Source organism: Carlito syrichta, unplaced genomic scaffold (genome assembly GCF_000164805.1).
Source record: "Carlito syrichta isolate Samal-C Ts95f unplaced genomic scaffold, Tarsius_syrichta-2.0.1 Scaffold305730, whole genome shotgun sequence".
Taxonomy (NCBI): domain Eukaryota; kingdom Metazoa; phylum Chordata; class Mammalia; order Primates; family Tarsiidae; genus Carlito; species Carlito syrichta.
In genome coordinates, this window is record NW_007249826.1 from 125612 (window position 1) to 148078 (window position 22467).

General features: G+C 34.2%; 1 protein-coding gene across 1 annotated transcript in view; it reads left to right on the forward strand.

The window, feature by feature from the left end:
* CCDC91 (coiled-coil domain containing 91) overlaps positions 1 to 22467 on the forward strand; it is a gene marked incomplete at its 3' end in the record, with an annotated part of 196195 nt that overhangs the window by 63454 nt on the left and 110274 nt on the right. The window contains exons 3-4 of the mRNA XM_008062511.2: positions 10991 to 11034; positions 13131 to 13209. Coding sequence (XP_008060702.1) covers positions 11005 to 11034; positions 13131 to 13209 — 109 coding nt within the window. The remainder of the gene's footprint in view (positions 1 to 10990; positions 11035 to 13130; positions 13210 to 22467) is intronic.

The following is a 22467-nucleotide window of genomic DNA, read 5'->3' on the forward strand; positions in this document are numbered from 1 at the left end:
TGAGTGTATATACAAATGTGGATGTGTTGAAAAATGTTGAAGCATTTCTGTCCTCAATAACAAAATCCTGTAAACTACCCAAATGCCTATTGACAGGAAAGTGACTAAATAAAACTGTTGTATATTATGGCAGTCAAAAAAATGGATAATAGCTACAATAATAATAGCAACACATTATACAAAAAATTTAGATTCCCCAGATTCACATCGTGTAGTGCACTTTAAAAATAGCTCAGATCAAAGTAAAATGCCTTTTGGTAGTAGATATAGAAGAGATGAAACTTCATTCATTTGAAAGTAAAGGATTGAGAAATAACTGAAGGCTTGTGAGTCTAGTTAAGCACAGGGAGGAGTTATATGTAACTTATTGTTAAGGTCTTCAGTTTTATGTTGTCAACACTTATTTACTGTGATTGTTATGCAATACTTTTCTCTATTGTTTATTGTATAGGGGGCCCACTTGTGCCTTCATATAATTGTACACTTTTACAGGATGTATTTTTGCTTTAAATTATTAGTGTCAATGCAATTCACAATATTGTCTTCATGCTTAATTTGCTTATGTATGAGACTCCAAAGCTCATATCCCATAAAGGCATTGATGTGGCATTCTTTTTAAAACATATTGGGAGTGGCATTTGATGTGATGATAGTTTTAGGGTCTCAAATGATTTTAAAATATTTATACAATGTGATGAAAGGAATAAAGAGCAGAACCACAAGAATAAAGTTCGAGTAATTGTAAAGAAGTGTGAAGGAGATCCAAATCACAAGGATAGTCACTGGAGAAGACAAGAAGGGATGAATGAGGAAATAATACAGGACTGAATTACTTACCTGTTATGGTGTAAAGTGTAAAGTAAAGAGTAAAGGGTAACACTTGGGTTCTGCATTCTGGATGGATTAAAGAAGTGTAATACTATTGACTGAAAAGAACAGATTAAGGATAGAAAGTAGTTTGTGAAGAAGAAATGAACCTGGTTTTAGTTATAGAATAATATATTTAGAGGAACTTATACTACAGTATCTTAGAAGACATCAAGCTCATTTTACATATGAGGACACTGTGGTCCAGAGAGGTGTAGTGATTTGGCTAGAGTTGTATGTTTCAAATACAATTTTCTTTGTGATTGCAGGATATGTGCTAGAGGTGAGGACAGTAGTAGTAACTAGGTTTCAAAGGCCTATTAATTCGTGTTAAGAATTTTGACTTTATTCATGTGATAATGAATAAAAGTTCACTGAAAAGTTTAAAAGGGGGAATATTTAAAAGGATCACTTGGGTAGCAGAGTGAAGAATGGACTAGAAAAGAGCAAAACCGGAAGCAGAGGTCAATACTGTAAATTAGATGAAAGATAATGGTGGCCTTAACTAGGGTGGAGGTGTTGGGGATTGAGAGTAGCAGGTGGATTCTAGGGGAATCTAGGAGATAGGATTTGGTGATTGGTTTTTGGTATGGAGTGAGAGAAAGAAGGCGTCAGCAAAGGTGACTCCAAGTTTTTGTCTTGGCTAGCTGTGCTACAGATAGTGGTACCAATTACTGGTCTAAGGAGGCCTGGAGGAAGAGTGCATTTGAGGCTGGTACAGGAGATTTTGAGTTCAGTTTTGGTTGTATTGAATTTTAGGTGCCTGCTACATTGAAAGAGAAAGAGAAACTATTCCATTGTTTTTTGGGGTATGTGGAGCTGGAGCTCAGGAGACACATCTAAATTAGAGATAGTTATCCAAAAGAATAAATTAGACAGTCCAGGGAGTGTATCTAAAGTGGGGGGGGTGATTAAGTTAGAGCCCTTAGGAGCACCAACATTTAAAAAAGTCGGTAGAAGACTTGCAAGAGAGATTGCGAAGAAGCAATCAGAGAATTGAGAAAAAAGGAGTTTGGTTGTCTTGCATGGGGTGAGAGTGTTTTGAGAAGGAATGACTGGCCGAATGCTGTTAGTGTTCAAATAAGACAAGGAGTTAAAAGTGTCTCTTTGCATTTAATGAAAAAGAGGTAATTGGTTGCAGGCATGGGATATAAGTTGAACTGTGAAAAGGAGAGGACTGTGGTTGGAGAAGACTGCAGCTGAGGAAGGTTTTGCTTTTTGTTTTGTTTCGTTGATGTAGATGTAGGACCTGGAGCATGTTTCAGTGTTGATGGGAAGGAACCAATTGAGAGGGGAAAGTTGAACATTTAAGAGGAAATGATTGAGAGAGCCAAGTCTCTGAGAGCCCAGATGGAGGAATTAGCCTTAAGAAGGCAGGTGGATTCCTTTTTCTTTGTGAGCAGAATGAAGTAGATAGATACAGATGCTGGTAAGTATAGTTTTGATAGCAAAGAGTTGAGGGACATCTCTTAAAATGCCCTGTTTTCTCAGTTTAGCAGAAGGCTTGGTCTTTGATTGCAGAAAAGGATTGGAACTTTGAGGAGAGATGGCAATGTTTGAAATAACTTCTCTGAAGAATGAGAAAAGGAGCTTTAAGTAAATAAATGGTGCGTGTGGTAGACTACTGTGAATCCAGTTGAAGATGGGAAACATGAATTTTATGTGTTCTCTGAAAATCTTCTCAGCAGAAGACAGGTAATTGGATATCGTGGTTCTTGGGGTTGAGGGAAAGGCATTATCAGTTGCTTTGCAGACACTGGATTCTGAATCAACTGAGGATTAGAACCAAGAGTCATATCAAAATCAAAGCAAAAGCTCTATTGTTAAAGCTTTAATGTAAATGTGACTTGGACCTAGGTCTGAAATAAGGTCTCCCACAAGTTTCTTGTAAATTAAAGTTATCCCTATAGTCACAGTCACATTAGATTAAAAAACAAAACAAACAAACAAAACCTTCATGCTTAAAGAATGAAAAACAAAAGCTAGTCTCCATGCTTAAAGAATGAAATTTTTCCTTGTTAAGCCTCTTTTTGGGACCTAGATTAGAAGAAAAAGAGTATATTGTTTATGGGCACCAAGTTCCCAGTGAAGAGTTCAAAGCTTATATTTTGCATTCACACTGAACTCTGTTAAGTTCTTAGTCTTAACAGAGATACCTATGGATGTCCTGATATCACCCTTGTTCTTTTTTCTTGGAGAGGAGTAAAGAGGGTAGTGGAAGGGACTATAGTACTTATTCAATTTTGTTTCCTTTTATCAAGAGAAGGCCTGTGTCTTCTTTAAAAATGTGAGGGGGGAAAGTGATATATCTTACCCCTAATGTTTATCTAGGGATGAGATTTTGCCAGATACAAGTACAATTCCTACAGTGAGAATTTTGAGTTGACAGAAGGATAGCCACATGAAAATATTCATTATTTAGTTGTGAACATATGACTGTCCTCTTGGGAGTGATTAGTTTTGGACAATTTGTACAGGCTATTACAATTATGAGAGTGCATGCATTATTTGAAGACGATAATGAGATAGCATCAGAGGGGGAATATTGCTGTTGAGGAGTTGGAAGAGACTGAAGAATTAACCAAAGAGGGTGAAAAACAGATAAGGTTTTGGAAAATGAGTGTCTTGCAATTTTTATTTATGTCGTTATTTCTTCGGACGTGTAAATTTTCTAAATGAAGTTTGGTAAAGACACATGGCTTAATTGATAACACAGATGAAAATTATATAAAGGACTAGTTTTAGTTATTAAAATTACTAGTAGTAGGGATGTTTTCCTATTTGATCATTTATAAGTAGAATACTTTTCGGATAACAAATTTATACCTGTTATGTTTTTAGATTTGTGATGATATTCTGCCACTGGCAAAGGTTCATTGTTGGCAGAATTTGTAGTTATAATACCTCTTTAATTCAGCTTCACAGGAAGTTTCACTAGCCCTGATAGTAATTGGACACTTGAAGAGAGTAGAAAGTAGCAATATAATTTCTTTTAAGATATAGGCCTTTAGGCTCCTCTCTTAATATGGGTAGAGCTATTTTAGTGCTAGCAACTGGATCTTCTACTGCCCTAGCTCCAGTGTATTTTTCTTGGAAAAATAAGAGGGAAAAGGAAGTCATGTGGGAACTATTAGCAACTCATTTGCTTTCATTCAGTCATTTATTCCAAAAGCATTAATTAAAAAACATTCTTTGAGCTATTACTATGTATAATTCAAGTCCTAGAGAGCAAAAAAGATTAACAAATAAATAATCCCTATACCACCTCCAGATTTCTTATAGAAATTTAGATAAATAAATAATTTCCTTGAACTGATAAACCTGAAATTCTGATCTTATATGTTTAGACTCGTCTAATGATCTTGGTCTTAATGGCTATTTTTTAACTTGAAAGGTGTGTGTGTGTGTGTGTGTGTGTGTGTGTGTGTGTGTGTGTGTGTGTGTGTATTTCTTTTGTTCTGTTTCCTCTTTCCAATTTATGTTTGCCCAGGAGAGTCAGGGAAAAATATATCACTTGTCTCTATTGCTTCTAGGAAACATGGCATCAAACAGAATCAAATGGAAAAATATTATTGCAACTATGAGGAAGGTGGTTAGCAAGTAATTTTCCAGATGGTATAAAAAGATTGAGTTAAATTTTAAGTGGACAGTGTTAACTAGTAGGGCACTTGGAACTGATTGAATAATCTGGATGATATCTTGAGATTTTATTTTCTGAAGTCCATTACTGGAGTGTCTTTTTTCAGACTTTTGTTGTTGTTGCTTGGTTTGGTTTTGAACAACTTTGATATCTAAAGGTACAGTTTTACATTTTGTATAAATACTTGTAACATGAGAAAATATAATAGAGACGAACATGAAAAATTCCAATTTATTCATTGGGTAAATGCTAACTTAAAGGCTTTATGCTTCCTTTTATGGTTAGTTTTGTGAAGAAAAACTTTTTTGGAATTTTTTTTCAGAGTATTTTGATGGAAATAATAAGTAGGGAATATTATACCATGTTACTTTTTGTGTTCATAGTTTAATATTGTAAAAAGGCTTGCAAGGAAATACAGCAATCTCCTACGCCGTCTTGTTTTCCAGCCTCCTCATTTTCTACTTTCTAGAGGCAAGATGTTTAATACACATAGCTGATTCTTTAAGTGTTAACCAGTGAATCTCAAAAGAGCATTTAAAAAAATTGTTAGTTCTTTTGTTACTACTACTTTTCAAAAGTAGTAATAATGCTCTTTGGCTTTCTAATCTTAGACCAGTTATCTTCCTAATATGACAGAGGCTTTAGCTGTCTTTCACCACCACTCTACTCCACACTACACTTCTCGTCTTCTTTCTCTTATGTTCCCAGTATTGTTATATTGCCATTTTGGTGCAGTTATTTATTCACTGTTTACATTGTTATGGCTATAAATGCTATTCACAACAGAAAAATATAGTACTTAATGTTTACTTTTCCTGCTTAACATTTTTTTGTGTGTTTTCCTTTTGTCGGTTTTCTAATAAAAAATCCAACCCTAAATTTTCCTTGCTTAAAATTACACTCATGATGGTAAAACATATGAGACGGTCTATTACTTTCATTTACTTGAATACATTTCCCGGGAGCTTTCTGATCTGCCCCAGTCTAGACTGGTTGCTATTTATTCTTGCTACTATGGTACAGGTATCATGGTCTTACTCATTTGGTATACTCCATAGTTTTTGAAGAAGCAGTGCTTGGGAAATAAAAGTTATTTTAAAACTTTATAAATGTGATTATGAGTTTATTCTTTCCTCAATTATGTATTGACTTGGCTGATTATAGAATTCTATGTTTTAAATAATTTTTACTCAGAATTTAAAAACATTGCTTCAGTTTTTTAAAAACCTATTAATGATGCTCTTCTGAAGTCTTATGCCATTATATTTCTGATCGTTTTCATGAAATGTATCTCTCTGGAAGCTTCTGGGATCTTCTTTTTTGTTTCTACTGTACCTTGGTTTGGATTTTTTCCTCTTATTTTCTTGGATGCTTGATGAACCTATTAAATCTGGATATAATTTTCTTTAATTTTAGAAATATTTTCCTGAATTATTTTATTGATTATTTCTTCAATTTTGTTTTCTCTGTGCTGTCTTTCTAGAACTCCTAATAATTAGATATTGCATATCCTGAATCTTATATGTAACTTTCCCATACTTTTACTCTAATTTTCCATTTTTTTAATACTTTTATTTTTAAAGAAGTTTCCCTGCAGTTTTTTATTTCTTCAATCATATTTTTTATTTCCAAGACTTCAGTCTTCTTGTCCACTCCTCCCTTAACCACCCCCTCAACTTCAAATTAGGTCATCCTATTTTTATTTCATAGATGAACTATCTTCTGTTGTTAACATTCTGAAGATTTTGTTATCTTTTTTCTTTTCATTATCTTTTTTCTTTCTTTGTTAGTTCTCATTTCTTCCATCCTTTTTTTTTCTTTTTCTTTTTTTGCTTTGGTCTCTCTCTCTTTTTAAATTATTAGATGCTTTCTTCATATTTTTGACCATCCTTGGTAGTCTGCTCATATGTAAGAATGAGACAAACATTTATATAATGATTAGACTATATCAGATACTGTTGTAAGTGTATTGTCTATTTTAAAATATTTACTCCTTGCAATGACTTTAGGAGTTAGTTACTATTATTGTTATCCCTATTTACAAAAGGGAAAGCTGAGGCACAAAATGTTTACATCACATGCCCAATGTAACACAGTAAGTGGCAGAGGCGGAATTTGAATCCAGGCATCTTGACTCCATAGTCTCTTGTTTTAATCTTTATACTGTTCTGCCTCTTACTGAAATCAGAAGCTAATTGTAAATTTTGTGCATGTGTGTGGGGTTTGTGAAAGTAATACTCCCTGTGTGAGCTGTTTCTTTGAGGAACATCTGATGGGGTCCTTTTCAAGGGTTGATTCGATTTAACAAAGAATCTTCTGCTCTTCTTACTAGAGGTTTTAAGCCCAGCTGCTGGCATTTTGGTTGTTGAGTGAATGGTGGAAGAGAACTGGGGTTACTAGTCTCAATATTTTATATAACTTGACTTAGTCTTCCTGCTCAGAGACTTTCTTCTTTAACTTATCCGGAGAATAAACCTCTAGTCTTCTCCCATGATCAGAAATTGTGAATTACTCAATTGTACTGAATCTGGGAAGGGTCTTTGGATATGACCATGACTCCTGTTTTGAGTCTCGGTGTTACCTAGTTTTCAGGGCTGCCTATTGCTGAGCTTTTTATGGATTTTGTAATGTAATGTGATTGAGTTTCATTTGCTGCACTGTTTATCTTTCTTGTACTTGCTTTCAGGTTTCTTGTAATTTTCTCATTTCACATTCTTTTTGACTTCCTTTTTATGCAGAAACTAACAATAAAAAAATGTTTGTTATCTTAGAGGAAGACTTTTGGGTAAATACTTGAATAAGGTGCACATTCTTTTTTTTTTGAGTCCAAGTCTGACTCTGTTGCCCAGGCTGAAGTGCAGTGGCACACTCTTGGCCGCCACAGCCTCTACCTGCTGGGCTCAGGCGATCCTTCCGCCTCAGCCTTTCAAGTAGCTTGAATAACACACACGCACTACCACAACTGGCTTATTTTTTGATTTATTATGGAGTCAGTGTCACCAAGTTGTCGAGGCTGGTCTTGAACCTCTGAGTTCAGGCAATCCTTTCGCCTTGGCCTCTCAAAGTGCTGGGATTACAGGTTTGAGCCACCATGCCTGGCCAAGATGCACATCCTTGATGTACCATTTAAAATTCTGTTAGGTCTGTTGAAATTGATCTCAAATGTCTCCTCTACCTGAAATATTGAATAATTTTTTCCACTAGATATACCTTTTGAAAAATCTCTCCTTTCATCTTGGAATTTTGTTTTCTGTCTTATGGGTCTTTTATGTCTCATATTATTTGTATCAGCATGCTTTTCTTACAGTCTGCCCACCCACACCAGACTGTAACTTTTTGGGGAACTTGACCAATGTCTCCTTCACAGAGGCTCAACGGAAGTTTGTTACACTGTGTGTTGTGTATATGTCTTGCTCTCTTGTGTTTCTTGTGAAATATTTTTAGAATATCAGCAAAATTACATGTTGAAGTTAATAAATAGGGAATTAGTGCAGTATAGCAACACAAGAGATTAAATTTAGATGTAAAAAAGTCTGAGAATTGTTAAACATAGATATTATGAAAAATTTTTTTTTTTTGAGTTGGAGTCTCACTCTGTCACCCAGACTGGAGTGCAGTGGCCACTCCCGGCCACCTCAGCCTTGACCTGTTGGGCTCCGGCGATCCTTCCGCCTTAGCCTTCAGAGTAGCCAGAATTACAGGCGCGCGCTTACCATGCCCGGTTAATTTTTTGATTTTATTGTGGAGTTGAGGTCTCGCCTGCCCAGGTGGGTCTCGAATCCACTCACCTCAGCCTCCCAAAGGCACAGGATTACAGGCTGAGTCACTGAGCCAGGCTGAAATTATGAAAATTTTTAATGTAGATTCCTAATAATAACAAAGTACATATCTGTCTTTCTGCATGACACACAAGAATGAATTACATGATCTGTTATTTTTTTTTTTTTGACCAGGCTTATGATTCTGCAACTTAGATAATAGGTATATTTGGTGTTGGGTTATTTTTATGATATTTGTAGATTAATGGGTACAATGTTAGGTGCCAGAAATAATTCAAAAAATTTCTGCAGTGATATGCTTTAGGTAAAATAATGTTTTAAATGTATTGGAATAACTGAACACATACAGATGCCCACATTTGTCATATTCCTTTTAGAAACTGATGTTTAATTTCTGTATTTTATAACTTTTAGTTTTACAAGTCAATGCTGTTAATTTTCTTCTCTCCTATTCTTTAAAATGTTCAGAAGGAAACGGAAACTATTGCAGAATTTGAAATCTAAATTATTTGGAGAAAGATTGTTACATTAAATTATTTCTCTTGTACTGTATTTTAAGAAACTTGAGATACATTTGTTTTTAAAATATATTCTTATTTCTTTACAAATAAAGAAGAGGAAGACTACCATCTGTATTTTAATATGTAGAAATTGCTGGGGTATGGAAAACATCAGTGGTCACTAATATACTCTTTTGTAGAGCAAGTCAGTACTTAGGAAACTAATGGTATTTGATTTATTACAACAAAAATAGGCATTTGATTTATTACAACAAAAATTTTGTTTTCAAATTTTTTGGCCCCTTATAAATAATTTATTGGGGGTGTGACTTAAGACAACCCATAGATGCATTACTCTAAGAATTTAATTCTTTAACCATATTATTTGAGTACAGCATGTGTAGATGCCAAAAATACTTTTTAATTTTTTTAAACTTGTGGGAAACGTGGAAAAGACAAATTTGGTGTTTATAGTTTGATTTGGTTAATTCTCTATTACTCTTCTTTCATAATTATTTCAAGAAAAATGTAATCATGTATAGATTTCTATTCATTTGCAATACAAAATTAATGTGAATTTCACTTCAAACTATTATTAAAAGTTTCTCAAAATCTGATTTATATTTTTAAGTGCTGTGTGTTGTAGGTGGATAACTTACTTAGCTTTAACTTTTGGAGAAAAATGTTTTTTAAAAAATTTTTATTAGATCACTAAGTTATAAGCAATGATGATGATACTGTTATATTCTAGTTAATTTAATGCCCTTCCTATATATATACACACACACACAGGAAAAATGTATATTTATGTCTGCATATATCCTTTTAGTGTCATATAATGTATATTTATGTCTGCATATATCCTCTTACGGGTTTCTGTGAAAATTAATTTGTCTTGCTTATTAAAACACGTCAGTCCTTGAGAGTGTTATTTTTCTTTGACAGTTTTTTTGAGTTACTTTTTTGAAGGTATTAGTATTAATTTCAGTGAGAAGGCAAAACACGGACATGGTTGACTATTTGAAGCAAATGACCTTAGGAAATGCCTTTGAGATTATTTTTTAACAGGTTAATTTGTATGGCTTTTTTTACGAGTGTGAGAGGATTGTTTTCATGTAATCAAGTCCATCCTGTATTTTAGAGTCAAAGAAACTATAATATTTGGGTATGTTCACTTTTGAAAGATAGAAAAAGAATTCAGTTATAATTTATCAGAATATCACTTGCAGCTACTGATTCACAATTACAATTTCCAAATTGTTGACTGAGAAACAATTAATATGAGATTTATTTTTCATTTTAATGTATACCACCTATTACTTATTTTTATGTATACCACCTAAGATTTATATTACCTGTTCAGGTTTTTTAGTTTTTTTATGGTTTCTTAGATAAAGCTGCTTCTTTTTCTTAAATCCCAGATACTAATAGTTTTATCCTTCTATTTTTATGATATACATTTAGGACAAAAGAAAGCATATATTATCCTACTGCTTGTCTCTCTTACATACTTTAAGAGTAAAGAAGAGAGGAATTCTGGATATTTGCTTGTGTTTTTCTCATCCCTTGTCTCTCATGAATACATGACTTGATTTATCTTGATCAGCCTAGTAACTAGCTTCACATTTTTCCAAAAGTGCAGAGCAGTTTCAGCTAAAAATACACATATCAAAATGCTCCAAAAGTTGTGGCCACAATTCAAAAATGCTGATCAATTTTGAAAATCTAAATCAGCTTCGGCCATGAAACCGAGGGAAGAACCTTTGTGGTGGGGACAGATTTCCAAAAATTCACCACAGTCCTGTTCTTAGCTGCAGTTTGTGCTGATGTTGCCAGACAACTGAGGAATAGATGCAAAAAGCAGGAAGCATTATTGAATTGAGCCCTAGCGCCAATTTGGGAAAAGCAAATTAAAATGTAAAAGAATATTTTTCCACTCTTGGCGTCTCAACATGAAATGGCAAAATACATGGTTGCTGAAAAAGTTACAGAAATTGCTAATTTTGCCAAAAAGTAAAAGCCAATTGCCAATTCTTTTTACATTAAAAAATGCATAGATAGTTTTAAAAAGGGTTTTTTTTTTAACCCAACTGAAAAAGTTTTAATTTCTAAAGCAAAAAATATATATACATTTAAATTGGAGAAGTATTTTGACACAAGTGACTATGTATTGACTTGTTTCAGTATCTTTTGATATTTTTCAGGTTTCACTTGAAGAATGGATGATGATGATTTTGGTGGTTTTGAGGTATGCACTATTATTAACTTTAACTTGTTTTAACTTCATGGGATTGTAATGGGGTAAACTGTTTTGAAGATATATTATTTCTCATTGGTATTCATGATCTTTTCTTGATCATTTGAATGACACTCTGAAATTTAAAAAATTAAATCAAGGAAAATTAAAAAATATCCCCTCTGAAAGTTAAAACTGATTTATTATTATTGAACATTTGGTCTTACCCATAGGAACAGTTTAAATTGAAGTAATTGAGTGCTACCAGGTGAAGTGCTGAGGGAGATTTAGAAAGTTGTCAGCAGATGATATTGCTGGGATACATGTCTGTTAGGAAATACTTGTGAAATGAGGGATGAGTATTAAAGATCCTGTCACATATTTGCATGTTTACACCTGTAATGAGTTGATTTAGTATATTAAGTACACAGCCTTTTGGTGGTTTATAAAGCTAATTAGTACATTTGTGATGTTAGACTATTCTTTCAGGTTTGGGTTGTATACTTTGTAAGTGGAAATTGTTAGCTGAAGAAGCACTGTCTTTTCCCTAATTCTTTTCAATGTGTGTTCGTTTTATTGAAATATTTTATAACCCAGTTATTTTTATGGAGCCAGTATAGTCTTGCAGGAAAGTCTTTGGATTAGGAGTCAGGATGCCTGAGCTCAAGCCCTGGAACTACCATCAAGTGAACTCTGATTTTTTTTTTTTAAAGACTTTCACCTAGTATGGATTTGGCAAAGAAGGAATTGTAAAATTAATGATATTAATAGGAGAAATAAGATATTAAGTATATATTTAGTTTTCTAAATTTCATGAAACAACAGTATGAATTTTTTAAGGGTTAGAATCTTTTTCTTTTTGTTGATCTTTGATATTTGTTACTGTGGAATATGGATGTACCTGTTTTCTATGTTTCATCTAAAACTGTTTTTTGTTTAGCACATTTGTATACTTTCAGTATTTTGTTTAATATTTTGGGTTTTGTTGAGTGATTGCATCTTATTTATGTTACTGGAATGTAATATTTAAAATTTTCTTAAAATTCCTTCCATTTGATGAAAATGTACGCTTCAGATACCATCTGGCTTAGTTTATTGTTTGGAAGTTGTTAGTTATTTAAAAGTTACAATCTAGCATCATCTCCTTTATTTAAACCATGCTTCATGTAGTATATCAGGAAAAACAACAGTGTGGATAGTGCTACTTAGAGTAACAATTACATATTTCAGCATTCAATAAATCTCTTTCAGTATTACATAGGTACTATGTTAACCAGCATTACAATTTAATTGTATTTATTAGGTTTTTTTCTTTCTACATCCTGCTTATGAAATATGAAAGACCTCTATCCTTGACTATAAAAAATTTATTTTTTATTGTTTGTAGATAGTAGCTCTGATAGTCTGTATCACTTAGCTTCTGTGCAGATTGTCCCACTTAACTTCTCCTTTAATGACAACTCAATGCAGAATCCAAATTGAAGTCCTGGCTCTAATTTTCAGTAATAATTTTGCTGTGACCCGGGCATCTTCATTCTTATCTATAAACTCAACATTCAGTAATTGACTTCCAGTGTAGGAGGGTTTGTTAATAGATAACGTCAGCTTTAAGAATTCTCTAAATGTTGAATGCCAGTAAGTCCAGCTAGTAGATTATTCAAGAAGATAGATAAATTCTGCTTCTCTAATTTAATCTAATTAGATCTTGTGCTAATTATTATTAAATAAAAAGATTTGGTCTCTAGATCTCTACAGGAAAAAATTATTTTCTTTACATAGGTGGATGTTATAGTGATTTAAGTTAGAATACTTAGATATAAAGTTCACAAGTGAAAATGTGATTAAGGAAATATAAAAAAATTATTGATGAATTTCTTTGAATGAAGAACAAAAATTTTTTTTGAAGATAATAAGGCGTGGATACTGGGGGTGGTGAGTTGTGGTAGGGGTGGTAGCAATAAAGACTGAAAAGCTTTTGAGTATTGAGAGAGAATGCGAAAATGTGTGGTATGTTACAGAAAATATGCTTGTAGACCTGGGATGCATTATCACTGAAATAGCATTTCTACTTCTCAGATCTTCTAAAATAACCCTGTCTTGTTTTTTAGGCTGCAGAGACTTTTGATGGTGGAAATGGTGAAGCACAAACAATATCTCCTGCTATTCCTTGGGCTGCTTTTCCTACAGGTATTGGTATACAAAACATAGGAATTTTTTTTTCCATTTAACATTTTTGCCTATTCTTTGAAAGTCTATTTTACACCTTTTTACTTGGCTTCCTCTGATCTGAAAAATGGAGTGATCCAGATTTACTCTCTAATATAGTTTTTTTTAAAGTCACAAATTCCGTAATTTTGACTTGAGATGTGGTTGTAAAAATGATATCATGAACATTAAATTAAATGAAGGAGCCGGGCTCGGTGGCTCAGCCTGTAATCCCGCACCTTTGGGAGGCTGAGGTGAGTGGATTGCCTGAGCCCGCGGGTTCTAGACCCGCCTGGACAGGCAAGACCTCATCTCTACAATAAAATCAAAAAATTAGCCGGGTGTGGTAGCGCACGCCTGTAATTCCGGCTACTTGGAAGGCTGAGGCGGAAGGATTGCCGGAGCCCAGCAGGTCAAGGCTGCGGTGGCCGGGAGCGGCCACTGCACTCCAGTCTGGGCGACAGAAGTGAGACTCCAACTCAAAAAAAAAAAAAAAATTAAATGAAGGTACGATTTACATTTTAACATTTATATTTGTTTTAAGAAGATGAAATGACAACATTTTTAGGTTGTTCAGTTCATTAAAGACTCCCTATTTATAATCTGAAAATAATTTATCATTCCCACCAGTATTAAGTTTTTTGTTTTGTAAGGAGATCATTCAGAAGTATTGAAAAATTAGAATGGTATCTAAGAAGTTAAATTCAGGAGTAAATTTTATTCTTGACACATATTTCTTGGAAGACTTAAAGTCAATATTAACATAATTCATGTTTAAAGAATATTTTGAGCGGTCTATAATTTTCTGTCAAATCATTGTAAAGTCAGGAGTAGAAGATGAAAGTATCTTTCTTCAACAGCTCTGCCTAGTCCTAATTTATTAGAATTATTCATCCTGTAAATATTTATCAAGTGTTTATTATGCATTAGGCCCTGTGGGGTTATAGAGATATGCAGAACACGGTCTAGTCCTTTACTTCAAGGGTAGATAAGGCTGGCACATGCATGTTGCCCAGTTGTGAAAAATGATTATTTTTGTCATTTACTTAACACATGCTTATTTCATGCCTAGTATGAATCAAGTACTATCCTTGAACTTATATATATTGTTGATCTGGAATTTGAAGGCTGTATATAATTTCAACAGACAGATGTAGGAGAATGAGAAAAGATTTTGAAGGGAGAAAAATGAGACGAAAGTACAAATGAGAGAAAGGGGATGGTATGGTTAGGGTGTTCATTTTTGTTTGAGGGCTTGTGTATGTTGTTTCCTTTTTGCTGGGAATTGTTACTCTCTTGCTTCCCACTGCCACTCTTTCCCACTCTCTTACCATACTAACTCCTACCTTTTTTAATACTTTTTTTTTCTGCTATACCTTCCCAGTGAACCCTCCCATGTCTACATGAACCCATTTTTGACTTTCTCGTTAGCTGGAAGTTTTATGGGGCTAAGTACTATGTTTCTTTAACTTGTTATATCTTAAATGCTGAGCATAGTGTCTGTCTTATAGTTGGTCCTAAACTAATATTTGTAGAATGAATAATTAAAGAAAAAAGAATGCACGAATTAGTAATTGAATGAATGGATAGAATAGGATGGCAATAGAAATGGAAAGGAAGAGTTGGAATTATGTTTTATTTATATCATGGTATATATTTATATAATTATTTATATATTTTATATATTATAAGTTATATTATATATAATGGCATTTTCAGTGTGCTGTCACCTATTTATTTATTGTAAAGTAGGCAGAACAATTATATTTTGCCCATTATATGGTGGCAGAAATTGTTTAAAAAAGTTTTGTAGTTTTGATACAAGTAAATACGTTTAGGGATAAAGTCTAGTCTTTCAAATTCTATTTCAGATCTTTTTCAGTAACGTAGTTTTTTGAAAAGAGTATCAGCAGGACTTTCTTACTGACTGGATGTGACAGTGACAGAAGAGTCAGAATGGGTTTTTGAAGTTTCAAGTCTTGATTCTGAAAGAATGGTGTTTCCCATGAACAGAACTAGAGAATTTCAGAGTTACTTTGGGATGGATAGGGCCTTAATGAATTTATTTTAGACATGTAAATTTAAGGTACCTAGAACTCAGGAGAAAAGTCAGGGCTGGGGTTTGAAAGTTTTCCCATTTATAGTGACAGTTAAAGTTGTAGGAAATCACTGGGAGAAACAGTATGTAGAGAGACTAGGGTTGAATAGATTAATTTGTATATTCATACTTACAAAACATACGAGGCCTTAGAGTTAAGGGGAGAATGCTAGAGAGAGGGCTAGTGCTGCAACACAAAAATCTGAAGAAGAGAATTTTAAAGAAACTTTAGACTGTGGTGTCAAAGACTGTAGGCCGTGAGATCGAAGATTTAGGAAAAACCCACAGGTGGTCATGAGTGACTTTTGAGGAAAAGGTTTCAGTAGATTGGGGGCTGAAGCTAAACTGTATTTTACTTTTTATGAAAGCATGATTAGAAACTGCCTTCCTGTAACAAATTGTGGCAGTGTACTGAAGAATTGTATATTGTGAGCAAATTATGTAATTCCTGTTCTCTAGGAGTGAACATTGTTTGTCATGGCTGCACATGTCTGCATATTAGTCAAGTCCTTAAAGCCTACTGAAATTGGAGTTAAGGAACAAATCCTCTGACACACACACACACACACACACACACAGTCACACACAGTCACACACTGTATCTCCCGCACTCCCTTAAAAAAAAAAATCAAATCTGAAGAAAGAACTCTTTCTGGGTTTCCTCAGTGACTTACAGAAATGGAGAAAAACAAACATGGTCAAGGACTGAAGTTAAAGGCATGGCATATGTTTGCTTAGTCATAGCAATCTTTACCTTTATGAGAGAATTTGTTTTCCTCTGGTTGCTAGAGAAGTCTGCCTCTGAATCAGGTAGTTGGAAGTTGTTTAGGTGAGAGTGATATGAACAAACTATTTAGCATGACAATTTAATCACTTCTTTATGAAGACCAGAGAAGATAGGAACCCTTAAGAGATCTAAGACAGATTCTTTTCAAGAAAGACTATTCTTTTTTGGTGTGTGTCTCTACCTACGTCTACCTACATCCCAGTTGTCCATATGGCAAATATTTTTTTTTTTCTTCTTTCTTTTTTCCCCCCTGTGGTCGTTTTTTTTTTTTTTTGAGTCGGAAGAGGCGATTATTAACCACATTTTACCACAACTTAAAATCCAAGAAAATAACTTAGAAACATTGCTTAACATTTTTAAAGTATTTGGGGGTGGGGGAAAATAGAAATCTTCATACTTGGGGTTAGGATAAAGGATTTTTTAAAGTAAGAAGTGTAATGGCTTTAGTCTGACTGGTGGTTAGTTGGAAGATGATTTCATAATAGCAACTGAGCTAGCTAATTAATGTATTTCTCAGTGTCTGTTTAGCGCCTGCAATTCTGTTAATGGATCAAGGTGCCTCAAGACGGGCATCCTGTTGTATAATGGCATCATTTATGCTAGCTTATATACAGTACTGATGATGAAGTTAATGACTTACCAGTCAGAATAAATGAAATGTACATTACACAGACTATTGGCACTTACACAAACTATTATCTCCAGTCCTGTATTTCATCAAGGTATGACATCTAACCTGTAAAATGTGTCTTTACACCTCCATTATCATAGGAATTGGAGAATGGAAATAAGAGATGAATGTGTATAAATGATCAGTTTCTTTTTTTTTCCCTGTTGCCTTTACTCTCATAAACATATGGAGATTGTTACTTTATTCCAGTGAAAGCTACCCGAGGAGAGAATTGCCTTCGTTCAAGCATTTTCCTCTTCATTTCGTAGCCTTACCCTCCAGATTTCCTTCCTGAGGCCTGTGAGCCAAATCATGATCTACGTAGTGTTCTCAGACAGTGTCTGTTCCTATGTGTTTGTCATTGCTGCCTCATCTCCCATCTGCTAACTGGAGTCTTATTTTTCTTTGAAGAAAGGTATTGTGCTTTCACTGAATTTAAAACTACTGCTTCTTCTGAATTACCTTTATTTTATTTCTACACCACTTGCTTGGTGCTTAGCTTACGCTAATTTGTATTTTAATGAATTAATGCATTGATTAATTAATTAATATATATATATTTTTGAGTCTGAGTCTCACCATGTTGCCCAGGCTGGAGTGCACAGGCTTGACTTGCTGTGCTCAGGCCATCCTTTCGCCTCAGCCTTCCAAGTAGTTGAAACTACAAGCATGTGCTACCACATCTGGCTAATTAAATTTATTGTGGAGATGAGGTCTTGCCAAGTTGCCCCGTCTGGTCTTGAACCCCTGGACTCATGTAGTTCTCTTGCCTCCACCTCCCAAAGTGCTGGGATAATAGACATGAGGCACTATGCCTGGCCGCTAATTTGTATTTTTAAAAATGTGGCAGAACATATGTAGCATACATTTCAGTATTGTATTTTGTAAAACTGAGACTCTATAGTCACCAAACAACTCCCTATTTCCCCTACCCCCAGTCCCTGGCAATCCCTATCGTACTTTCCATCTCTATGAATTTGACTGTTCTGGATATCTCATATAGTATTTGTCTTTTTGTGACTAGCTTATTTCACTTAGAATAATGTTCCTCAAGATGCATCCATGTTGTAGAATGTGTCAGAATTTCCTTACTTTTAAACCTGAGTATTATTCCATTGCATGTATAGTTTAAGCAGTGAACTGTGTTTTAAATCTTTTGAATCCTAAATGTCTAGTAGTATTGTGCCTTGTTTATAAATAGTGCTTAGTAGTTGTTTCTTGATGATTATTAGTAGAGTAGATTTACTTTCAGTTAACTCTTTTTGATTCTTTTTAATTATTTGGGGATATTAAATAGTGTTTCATTAGTTGAAAGAAAGCAAACAGACTTTTCAAAAATATACAAATCTTGGAAATCTAAGATACTTACTCAAAGTAGGCTAGGAAGATATTTTTTCTAGGACTTAGTTAACATTTATGGTCATTTTGAATTCAGACATATGACCTAGAAATAATGATTGACAAGAGTAGTCACAGATTTTGTGAAAGAAAGAACATCTATTTTGCTGATCTTTTCTGTGTCTTGGTCCTATTGCATGCCAGCAGGTCACAGTAGAGGTTAGACTACATTTTAGTTCAATATATTATGGGTCCACAAGCAATAAGAGCAGTATTCAGTTCTTTTACTTTCTTTTTTAAAAAAATTTATTTTCTAAATATTTTTCCAAAGGAAAATCATTTCATATTTTGCATAACATATAAGAAAGTTTTTGTGTTGGCTACTTGTAGCACTGTTTTTATAGAAACAGATTAAATTTTTTTTTGGGCTAAGAAATCTCTTGTTTTTTGAAATTGTTCTCAAAAAATTAACTGTCTTTTATAAATGCTTTTAAGACTGGTAGTGGTCTACCTTTTAGGAAGCTAAGAGCAGAGACTTTTCGAAATGAATAGCTAGCTTCTGGTACACGCTCATATATATGTACATGTAAATGCGAATGTATGTATCTGTATCATGATATAAGTACATTTATGTCTGTCTATCTATCATCCATCTATTTTTCTTCCTATCTATCTATCTATCTATCTATCTATCTATCTATCTATCTACCTACCTATCTATCTATCTATATACATATATTCTGATGTCTTCCCTTTTCCCCACTTTTAACTTCCAGTGCACATTCTCTACCTGTACTGTTTTGTAAGGACTGTGTCTTTACTTGACCTTGCAAATTCTAAGAGCTATTTATTTTTGTTTGACTTCAGTACATGTTTTTGATTATATTTTCTGATTGCACCAAATGCAAAAGTTTCAGAAACCATGACAGTTATTTAAGTTAATTTTTGATTTGTTCATTCATTCATTTACTCATTTATCATGTATTTGAAAATGTTCTGTGTATCAGACACTAAGTGCCATGTACCGTGGACCTTATTCCATTTTAGAGATGCCATGTGAAAGCTGCCATCTCAAAGGATAGGATGTTTCATGAAATGTGTTGTTAATATTGGCAAACACTTTCATCAGTATCTTTAGTTTCAAATCTTTGATAGCAGTTACATGAAAAACATGTTATGTCAGAAAGTATTGTCATGTTGCCATTGTGTACAGTGTGGGTGGTGCTGTTTTAGAGGCAAATGACTGTTCATTTTTTACTTTTAACTGTATAACTATAAATTGTCTAGAAGGCGAGGTGGGAGGCAAAACCTTGAATTCTGTCTTTTCTAATATGTTTCTAAGTTCCTTGTAGCACTGCAGAGACCACATTAGAATGCATTGACCATCAAAGGAAAAAACAAGCCATCCAGATAGATACTTTAATCCAAATTAGCTCCTTCAAAACAGCTTATATAGAGGGCAAACTAAACTGTCTGTCACAAGCCGACCCTTCAGAAGGAATAATGGGAATTGGACCAGCAGATGTTGAACCAAATAACTTAGATGTGGTTCACTTTGCATCTGGAGCTATTTGCATACAAAGCCAACAGGAAAGTTCAAACATTTTTCTCAAAACATTGGCAGAGAGAAACCTGGAAGACAGATGCCTTTTTGATTTCATGGTTCAGTTTTTCCATTCTCCATTCTCCTGTCCAGGAAAACCTAGGACAACAAATCGGTCATTTTATTAATATCCCATTACTTTCCTTGGTAACCCTGTTTTTCCACTAGAATCTGTGTTACACATCTATGCGAGCTCAGAACCTGAGTCCACAAATTTTTGTTTGAGGAAAAATTGTTTCGATATTTTTCTTAAGATTAGTCTGTAGTTTGTACATAGTATTAATGAACATTATTCAAATTCATTGGTCTTATTTATATTTGAGGTAAAATTTGAAGGTGACTAAATAGTTACATATCTGCATTAAAATAGGTGCATGGATAATGTTTAAAAACTTTTCATCCCTTCTACTTTAATCTACATTAGACATTTTTGACAGAACATAAACTTAATTTCTATTTTACTGTAATAATTTCAGAGTATCTTTACACAGATTATTTGTATGGAAGATTGCCACATTTTTTTTTTTATTTTTTTGAGTCAGACTCTCACTTTGTCACCCAGGCTGGAGTGCAGTGGCTCACCACAGCCTCAGTCTACTGGGCTTAGGCAATCTTCTGCCTCAGCCTCATGAGTAACTGGTATTACAGGTGGGTATCACCATGCCCAGCTAATTTTTTTATTTTTATTTTTTAGTTTTTTTTAGAGATGAGATCTTGCTATGTTATCCAGGCTGGTAGTCTCAAACAGTCCTCCACCTTCGGCCTCCCAAAGTGCAGGGCTTACAGGTATGAATCATTGCACCTAGCCTGTTTTTCTGTTACCTCTGAGTTCTCTTACTCTGGAGCCAGTTTTTAAAAATGATACCTAAGTTGATAGTTTATGTAAAGCTGACTGTGATTATTAGTGTACGTGTTAGTCTTGATGTAAATTTTCAGTAGATAAATGTAATACAAGGGCATGAAAGAAAAGGGAAACAATACAAAAGATACACAGAGAAAAATTTTCTTTTGTCTTAGTTCCCTCGTCCCACTTCTGATACAACTATTTTACAGTTTTTTTGGTAACCATCCCAAGATCCTCCAGGCATGAAATGTGTAGTGTCCTGTTTAGACAGATGACAGTGCATAAGTATATATTACATACTATCATCCTTTATTTTTTCCATGATAGTTTGGAGAACTTTCTATAGAACTATTAGAGATCTTTCAAACTCATTTTATTGGTGGCAGAGTATCTTTTTTATTCATATACCATTATTCATGTAACCAACTCTTTTCATTTTCTTGCTGTTACAAATGCCCTGAAGTGAATATTCTTATATATGTATGTTCAGAAAAGCCATTTTAATTAGGATGATAACTACATTGTTTCTGTAACTTGAAAGGTTATTTACAATTAACAAATATTCTACTTATTAATTTTACTAATATAAGCAGAGAGCAAAACATGCTGTTTAACTTTGAGTAAATTTTATATTTGAGGCTATACATGAGAAAATATATAAGTTCACACATTTGTAAGTTCATATGTAGTAAAAAATTGGCCATGTTGAAGGTGATCATAATTTAATGAGTACACTGAAAATAAAGTCCTCTTTATCTGACCATGAGCAAATTATAGGAGCATGATAGTTTAAAATGCTCTTTATTTATGACATTGTATTTTTTAAATGTGTAAAATAATGTTTATCACAACGTTGTTTATCATAGCCTCAAATTAGAACAACACACATGTTCGCCCGTAGGAGAAAGTTTAATATTTTGGGTTGTTTTTATATAATAGAACACAATATACTTGGAAAATTAACAAACTACAGCTACATATAACAACGTGGAAGAATCTCAAGAACATATATATTGTCCTCACAGTACTTTTAAGGTATCAGGTAAAGGTCTTTCCTGATAGACTGTTCTGTAAGATTCTGTAATATCAGATCCTTCACAGAATCTGTGAAGTCTAGAATGTTTGCCTCTCCTTCGGGTTCTGGGATTCATGTTCTTTATTAGAATGAGAGTTCGATTATTTTACCCACAGACACCCAGCCCTGGTTATAAGCAAGCCCCATGTCTGAATCTTTCAGAGGGCAGAAGTCATTATCCTGTTCACTCAGTTGGAACAGGGGATGAGAGAAGGGAAAAGATTTTAGATATGGGAACTGTGGATGAATAGTGCAGTATGAGACTAAGAAAAGTTTTCGAGTTTGTTCAAATATAATATAATATGTAGGTCTGACACCAAGACTGGACCTCACTTCCTTTCCTCTGGCTTTATCCTTGAGACTTGTATTGGACTCTCAGGCATAGCTGCAGCTGGAAACAGTAAAGTCTTCTATTGCAGGAATTCTCAGTTAGCCAAATAGAGGGTTGAGGGATTCACTGATATACATACATTGTTCTTTTTTCCCAACCATCTTAGTTTCTGCTTTCTATTTGTGCTGTCATTTTGTTTCTTTTTCTTTTTTACCTTCCCCCCAAGTCGGAAGAAGCTTGCTTAGATTTATCCTTCTATTTTTTAAAATATAAGATGTGCCAGCTGGGCTCGGTGGCTCAGCCTGTAATCCCGTGCCTTTGGGAGGCTGAGGTGAATGGATTGCCTGAGCCCGTGGGTTCGGGACCTGCCTGGGCAACTTGGTGAGACCTCATCTCTTCAATAAATCAAAAAATAAGCCGGGCGTGGTAGTGCATGCCTGTAGTTCCAGCAACTTGGAAGGCTGAGGCGGAAGGATCGCCGGAGCCCAGCAGGT